Source organism: Microtus ochrogaster, linkage group LG2 (assembly GCF_000317375.1).
Source record: "Microtus ochrogaster isolate Prairie Vole_2 linkage group LG2, MicOch1.0, whole genome shotgun sequence".
In the NCBI taxonomy this organism is placed as follows: domain Eukaryota; kingdom Metazoa; phylum Chordata; class Mammalia; order Rodentia; family Cricetidae; genus Microtus; species Microtus ochrogaster.
Window position 1 is genome coordinate 17,138,994 of NC_022028.1, and position 8,855 is coordinate 17,147,848.

At 35.9% G+C, this 8,855-nt stretch overlaps 1 protein-coding gene across 4 annotated transcripts in view; it reads right to left on the minus strand.

Annotated features, from left to right (window-relative positions):
• Phf3 (PHD finger protein 3) overlaps positions 1-8,855 on the minus strand; it is a 74,719-nt gene that overhangs the window by 55,593 nt on the left and 10,271 nt on the right. Inside the window, exon 2 of one of the 4 annotated variants that reach the window (XM_005359885.2) lies at positions 7,111-7,379. The exons of 1 other annotated variant lie outside the window; for it this stretch is intronic. In XM_005359885.2, coding sequence (XP_005359942.1) covers positions 7,111-7,354 — 244 coding nt within the window. In that variant the 5' untranslated portion in view covers positions 7,355-7,379. Of the gene's footprint in view, positions 1-7,110; positions 7,381-8,855 lie in introns of those variants that run through there. 2 more of the 4 variants (XM_013351067.2, XM_013351065.2) reach the window with 2 other exon arrangements.

Genomic DNA, 8,855 nt, shown 5'->3' on the forward strand with positions numbered 1-8,855 from the left:
GCACAAGTGTGCTAATATAACAAGCACCAAATTCAGATAAAACTTTTTTATCTTTATTACTTTTATCTCATGGGGGGGGGCAAGTAAAGATCAAAGAAAAACCTGTGCGAGTTTTTTCTCTCCTACCACATGCATTTGTTATGTGGATTAAACTCAGGTCATTAGGCTTGACCAGTGTACCTTTACCCATGAGCCATCTCACTGACCCCCCAAAAATCTTGTAAATTCTACATTAAAATGTATAAATATAAAATTATATAAAATCACCAAACAATTAAATTAGAACATTCTCTCAAAGTAGTATATGCAAATATAATAAACTTACTTAAATTTTCAGTTGAGAGTATGGGCTATAAAAATAAAATTTGGGGAGTTAGAGAGCTAGTTCAAGGGTTAACGTCAGCACTGCTCTCCCAAGTTCAAACCCTATCAAGTGTCTCACAAACACTGGTAACTCAAGCCCCAGAAGGATCTAACAACTATGACTTCTGCAGGCAGCTGCACCAACATGAAAATGCACAAGCATATGAACAGTAGTGCACACATGCGTGCACATGCACACACATACACACAAGAAACATAGCAGAAAAAAGAATGAGACGAAAGCCAGGTGTTGTGGTGCACACCTGTGACCTAGTATCTGGAAGGCAGATGCAGGAGGGCTGTGGGACCAGCAAGCATTTTTCCTACTAAAAAGAGTAAGGCTATCGAAATATTGTCATTTTACATAAAACAATTTCAGAATATGTTAATTGTCTTCTTTAAACTAGTATCAGCTGTTGTCCATTCAACACAAGGGGCACTTTTTGCATTTTATTAATGGAGTTGGTATCTAATGTAGTTGTGCAACCACATGAAGAAAAATGTCTCATCCTGATTTCAAGGAGTTACAGAAAATTAGCTTTACCAGGAAAAGGGGGCCTACATCAATCAGCACTCAGCAATCTCATCACCTTCGATAGCCTCAGACTTTAACAAATGTCTATGTAAAGGATTTCACGACAGTTTTCCTCTAAGCCACATTTAATAACTATCATGATGCACTTACAGCTATGACTTCTGCAGGCAGATTACATGTCTGTAGCAAAACGTCAGAACTAGGAAACGGTAATATTTGAGAGAAATGGACAGTAAAGCACAGTATTCACACCAGAAACTTCAGCTGAGAAATCGTCTAAGAAGATTCTCCAACTAAACCAATGAAGATGAAATAGAGGGGAATCCAGGGAGAAAAATCAAGGCATAAAAGAACGCCAAAACCCAGCAGGTAGTGCCGTGGAGATAATGATAGCAGGATTCTGCAATGTTATCTTAACTGGAAAAACAATCACGGATAATCATTCAACAAAAGATGATCAAACACAGGAATTCACTCTATAAGTTACCACTTTAAACTTGAGTTGTAAAACAAAAGTTATGACAAAATTACATGTCTAATACGAGTCCTCCCCCGTGGAACCCCTCCTCCCACCCCACACACAGGGCACATTACAAAGAATCCCAGATGGCTTCTTGGCCCTATCTTCTACAAAGAGAGCAGAGCAAACCTGTAAACAAACGTCCCTAGCAACCCCCTTAAATTTTCACAATCTCATCCCCATGTACTTAACTGACAGAAGAAAACAAGAAAAACTTGTCTTGGCAACACTCAAACAGTATCATATAACTTATACCCAAGAAAAGTTATTTGAAAAATAACTAACTTTAAGATCCATCTTGAGATTAGGCCATACTAGTCAGTCTTCATTAGTCTCATAGTACTGTCTATAAAGGGGATATATTGGAAAATATGTTTATAAAAGTCTGTGTTCAAAATATAATAAAGCCTATGTTCCCTGAAAGTATATTGTTAAAGACTGCCACTTATTAAACATTAAAATAAAACTATGGACAGAAATTCTAGTTTAGTTTCTGAGATAATTTTCCCTGAGGCACCAGGCTCTGCTCCTTTACAGTGAAGGTTTCTGTGCTTTGGTTAGAAGCTGCAGAAGGCCAGATGCAGCACACCTGCTCCCTGCCTGGCCTCCTGGTCCCCCACCCTCTTCTTTCTCTGCTTTATTTTTCCAAGTCAAGATTACTAAGTGCCTACTTCTTTACTACATATATGAGTAACAGAAATGTTAAGAAGTGTAAAGGGGCTAGGATTTGATGGATTCATGGTTGCTGACAAGATACACAAGACTATCAGGACAAAAGAAAGTCATCAGTGTTTCTGACCTCTTCCAGTTTCACAGGAGTGACACACAAGTATGCCTGGCAAGATGCCTGCATGCTCAGTGAACTACAGTAAGAAACTGGAATGATATATGTAGAGAAGTTATGGCTTTTGTAGTGAACACTGAACAAGTCTGCTCTTTGGGATAAAAGATGTGATAGCGTACTTTTATTTCATCATTCAAGGTTGTTTGCTGAAATCACAATTCTAAGAAATAATCCAAGATTTTCTGGCATAACAACACAGCTCAGGAACACTCAAGGCCACTGCTACACTATCTCTTCCAACAAATGAATGCTAAATACATAACTAGTCTTACAAAATACTAAGAGAATTCATCAAGAACTGTTATTTCTAATATTGAATGCTAAGCTCCATGATAACTGAGGCAAATTTTGTTTTATTCGCCTTCGTATATTTGTAGCCTAGTACAGGGCTAGCACAAAACACACATTCAGCAATGAATACAGCTCAAAATATTTCATTTTAAACAAAAACACTGTGCATAGCAGGCTAAGGTAGGACTGTGACAGTTGCAGGGGCAGTAAGGACAAGGCTAGGCAAACTCTGCACAGCACAATACTATTCTTAAAAAGATTTTAAAACTAGACAGACAGGGGTAGCATGTGTCTTTAATCCCAGCATTTGAGAGGCAGAGACAGGCGGCTCTCCATGAGTTTGAGGCCAGCCTGGTCTAGAAGACCTAGTTCCAGGATAGCTAGGACTGTTACATAGAGAAACTATATATATACAAATAATGTGTGTATATATACATGTGTATGTATATATATATATAGCTTTAAGTTATGTGTGCATATATAATATAAAATCTGTTATACTACACACACACACACACACACACACACACACACAAAAGGGTAAGGTTTTATTCTTCTTATAACTGAATTCTACCTGAAATGATAGTTTGTTTGCCTGACAAAACCATTTAAGGCAGCTTGTCGCACACCTCTACCCACTGTACTTATTAACTGCACATATTTAAGAGCATTGATTTACACAACCAACTGAATCACTAGCCAGTTGTTTCAGGTCACTCCTCTCCATCACCCTTTCTAAATCCCAGTCTTTTTTTAATTAATTTATTTATTTATTAACATTTTCCACCTCTTCCCCTCCTCCCATTTCCCTCCCCCTCCCTCTCCAGTCCTAAAAAAAGTCAGGGTGCCCTGCCCTGTGGGAAGTCTAAGGCCCTCCCCTCTCCATCCAGGTCTAGGAAGGTGTATATCTCAACAGACTAGGCTCCAGTACATGCAGTAGAATCAAAACCCAGTGCCATTGTCATTGGCTTCTCAGTCTGCCCTCATTGTCAGCCACATTCAGAGATTCCGGTCTGATCACCTGCTCATTCAGTCCCAGTCCAGCTGGCCTTGGTGAGCTCCCTTTAGAACAGGCACACTGTCACAGTGGGTGGGTGCACCCCTCGCGGTCCTGACTTCCTTGCTCATGTTCTCCCTCCTTCTGTTCTTCATCTGGACCTTGGGAGCTCAGTCCAGGGCTCCAATGTGGGTCTCTATCTCCATACAGACCCTAATAAATCTACCTTAAACCCATAATCTTAAAAACAAATATAGCCTCTTTATTCTTCTAAAAACAGATTTTAAAACATCATCCTAAATGAAAATAAAACTAAATGAAATTGGAGGAAAAGCTTTAGAGTCCTGATTGAAAGAGTATTCAACTACATAAGCAGCAGAAAACTTAAGATATATTCCAATCTTGATACTGTGGGTTTTTTTATTAATGAACTTGGGAAATTAACCATCTAGAAAATCTGTTGATAACTGTTGTGGTTTCCAAGAAATAACCCCTAGAGGCGCATGTGTTTAAACACTTAGTCAGCAGTTGGTAGCACTTTTTGAGTCCGGGAGACTGCAGAACTTTTAAGACTGTAGCCTTGCTGGAGAAAGTACATCACTGGGGTGAGCTATGAAGGTTTAAAATCTCAGCTCTGCTTCCTGTTCTCCTTCTCTGCTTCCTGTGTAGAGCTGACATATAATCAGCTGCTTGCCACACCTTCCCTACCATCACACTGACAATCTAGATCTCTAAACCAAAATAAATCAGTCTTTTCTTCCTTAAATTTTTCTTGGTCCTAATACTTAGCCACAGCAATGTAACTGACAGTTACTATGTGTATAGCTACAGCTCTCAAGGTGTTCTGAGATTACAGGCGTGAGGTTTCTATAAATAATGAAAATATAATACAAACCACCCAACTGTGTCACTAAAAAAAGAAATCTGCAAACAGCTACAGAAACACCCCAGAGTTCTGTAGAGTAGAGCTAAGTTTACAGAACTATAAAAAAAAAAAATCCAAAGTTATAAAATAACCACAGTATACAGCCTTCCTGAGAAATACAGACAGGAACATTTCTCTGTTTACCTCCAGTCAAAACCATCAGTAAAAACCTATGGAGTACAAATGTCTGGCTAGAAACCACATCATGTTTACAACAACAACAACAAAAAAAAAGTAACTTATGAATAGCTGGAAAAATTACACTCTACAAAGTATTTTCATTAAGTTACAATAAAATTTCTTCTTTGAAGCTCTTAAATATAGTATTATTCCATAATTGAAAATTAAAAAATGTCTTCCATTTTGTAGTCATTAGAAAATAAGTGAGCTTCTGACCAATCCACCTATTTCAAAAGAAAAAAGAAGCCTGAATCAAATCCCCCGACTGACTGGCAAATAATGAAATTTAAACAATCATGAACAGGAGCTTTAACATTACTGTAAGTGTCCCAAAGATTATCTTGCATGTCTTAAAAAGTGCATATACCATACAAAAAAATAATTTACTAAAGACCTAATTACAGCCATCAAATTAATGAGAACATTTCTACTCAAAACAGAATCATTATAAATATTAATAAATAAGTCAAAAATAAGTATTTCAATAAAGGAATTTTAAATATTTAACTAGAAATGTTAACCAAAACGGAAGTCTTTGTACATCAGTTAAAAACTTTTATATCAGCAAAAATTAACTTTTAAAAAGGTTTTTTAAATAGCCAGTAAAAATATTAGGATTACTAATGAACCAGAATCTTACAAGTAAAAACTGTCAAGCAAGATGCTAACCATGCAAATTCCAGATCTCCAAAGCATTATCAGTGGTGACTGAATTATTATTAGTACTTCCAACAAGTGTACAGGTATGAAATGTTTCTCCTGGATGTGCACTAAACCAGCCAATAATGTGAGGACAAGCAAAGGCTACCAAAGCACTTAACAAAAGATATATTCAACTACATACAAACACAGGCATAAATGTTAAAAGAAAAAACCTTGCACAACACATACAGAAAACAATTTTAAAGTTTTGAACCATTTGTTAATACAAATAACGATGTGACCTAAATGATAACACCACACAAAAGGTTATCATTTCAGAGATACACCATTAACAGCAATTCAAACACTTCAATAATGAGGAGTGATTGAAATCAGAGTCCTAGTAATCAGTGTTGAGGTCTTCAGGCAGCATGGTATGAGTCAACAGCAATCCAGACATTCCAAACCTTCAGTTACTACATAAATTTAAAATATTGGACAAAAAATATTAAAAATAATAAATATACTGAAAGGAGAAAAGAGATCTAAAGTCACTAGCAAACAAATCAGCATCACATAAGTCTGGGAAATACTCTGGGAAGCAGTCAGGTGTTCCCCAGCCTTTTTCCTTGACTTTGAGGCAAGGTCTTGGTATGTTGCCCAGGTTGGCCATAAACTTAAAAAATCCTCCTCCGTCAGCTTCCTAAGTGCTGGGATTATAAGCATGTACCATTATATGAGCCACTTCTCATCAAGAATACTTTAGCCTAACAGAAAGTTGCTCTCCTTACTACTCTTTCAGCTACTTCAACTACAAATACTAAAGAAGTGCTTTCCAACAGTTCAAGTCACATGAGTGATTTCAAAGGTCCAAATAGTCATTTGTTTATAAAAACAGGCTAGGCTTACATCTGACTAGTGGCAGGTTATTTGTCTGGCATGTGCAAGGCCCCGAGTTCAATCTCAGCAAATTAAATAGATAGACGGACAAATAAATAAATGCCAGCAAAGAAAGTAAGCCAGGTACAGAAATCCTCCACTCAGGCAAAAGGATTTCATGACCCCAGGAGGTAGAGGCCAGCTTGAGGCATTTCTTGAGACCCACATTCATAAAATAACTGTAAAAAATTAGGCAAAATTAATTTGCATAATTTAACCAAATGTCTTCAAAATATTGCTTTAACACATAATCAAGAAGTTAATGAAATAGTTTGTAATCTTCTTTCATATCAAATATCTAAAATTTAATGTACATTTTATAGCACATCTCAACAAAAACTAAGTTAGTTTGGGGTAATAATTATGTATGGCTAGTGGTTACTGTACCACAGACATAGAGTTCTCTGTCTGGCTTTCAAACACATGTATAAAATATATCTGTAATTCTAGCCAAGAAAACTATGAAAGCTGAAGACTTGCACCAAGTCAGTCCTTGTCCCTGACTCTAGCAGGCCAAAGTGTGTCCTACTTGCCAGACAAACTATTTCTAGCATGAGTTCCAATTTTCACAAGTTATGAGGACGTAATTATTAACAGAAACCCCTTTAATCCTTATAAACATTCCATCTTATATGACAATTTACACGGTCACTTCACCTACATCCATGATACCCTTGAAAACAACTCTATACACTGCATGGAAGAAAGCCTAGCTGAAACTCTCTAATTCTGATGCCTGGAAGAGACTCTACATGTAAAGAAAAGAACCCTAAATTCACTACGCTCATGTTTAAAAAAGAAAAGGAAAAAAGGATGCTGCTGAAAAGTCTTTATTTTAAATTGCAGACTTAAAAAAAAAAAAAGTAAGAATTACCTGTTGAACAAGGCATCTGGAAATTGGGATCATTGCTATCCAAAACAGGCAAACAGAACTGGTTACTTGCAGATCCTAGCATAGGATCCTTATCGCTGAGCATGTTCTTCAGCGAGTCCTCTAAGACATTTTGACTTGTACTAAAATCCTCACAGACTTCATTCTCCAGGTTGGATCCTAGAAATAGGGCATCATCTAAGTGTTCAGTAGGAATTAAATGATTAAATGTATCAACTATATCCATGAAGACTTCTGTGTGTCTTTCAACCCTATAGAAAGACAAAAAAAATACCATAAGAAATAAAGCTATCAATTGAAAATCACCTAATACCAAATTATTTTAATAGTTTTGAATCTAAGAACACACGTCAGAATATGTTTTTTTTTTAAAAAAAAACCTTCACTATTTTTTAGAATAAACATTTGAAAATGTGGAACAAATCTTTATTGAATGACCTTTCTTCATGCATGTAGAACATTTTACCAGAAACCCTACCAAATGTTTACTCAATTCATTATTAGAAAAATAATTATATAGCTCATTAATTTGACATATCTGAAAGAATTACATGGTTTAAACCATAAAACTGTATGTTTTTAACCATAACATTTTCATAAAAAATAATCAAACAACACTTTTACAGTAAGTCCACATAAAAGAGCTAAAATTCAATTATTTAAATTATGGTCCATAACTACTAGAAACCACAGATAGCCTTGTTTTATTTACAAAGCATTTAGATTATTTACATACAACAAAACGAAACAAGGTTTGTTTTTTTTCCTGTAGAATCAAAGAAACTATTAACTACACCCAACAAATGACAAGTCTGCACATGCACACAAAGTTGTGCACATATACACACATATCCTCTGAGGATCTTCTTTTAAGAGAAAACAAGGTAAAGAACAAGAAAACAATCGCATCACATATGTAGATTTATTTTAGTGAGTTATGTGTGTTGAATTAGTCTACTTGAACTGTACCTACACACCGCTATCATTAAGCAAAAGATATTTCATGCTTTCAAGATGCAGTAATTATCAAAGACTAAATTATTTTTATGAATGGTTTTAGGTAAAAAGTAAACTAGTTAAAAAAAACCGCACTGATCACCTAGAATATCTTGTACTCTGTATTTTCAAAATTTTACAGTAACTCCAAATCTACCAAAACTTTCTTAACCAGGCTTAAGCTCTTTCTCCTTAAAAATGAGAAGGACAGCTAGGTGTGACGCTGCACACATACAATCCCAGAATCCACGAGGATCAAGAGCTCGAGACCAGTCTGGGGCACATGCTAAGATACTATCATAAAAAGGGAGGCAGTATGGAGTTCCCATATATAACTACTGGAGCTAAAACGTCCAGATATTATATGCAATACTTTGGTGAGCATTTTATCCAAATGTGTATAACTTAATCCTCAATGAAAAACAGGATCAGATAATATGCTTACTTTACAAGGAAAATGCATTTAAATAATTTAAAGGTCTTCCTCAAAGTTATCCAGTTCCATAGTCAATGCATAATACCTATTAACCCTTAATACTGTGAGTTATGTGTTGAATTAGTCTCACTGAAGGCTATTGAAAAACGATTTCCCAGCAAATTAGTGATTGCCAGGGGATAAAGACAAGGAAGATGATTCAAGAATAAAGGAAACCTATAAGGAATGGTAGCATTATTAATTACTAATCTTAACTATTGCAATAGTTTCAGAAATATCCCATCACTCTTTTTTT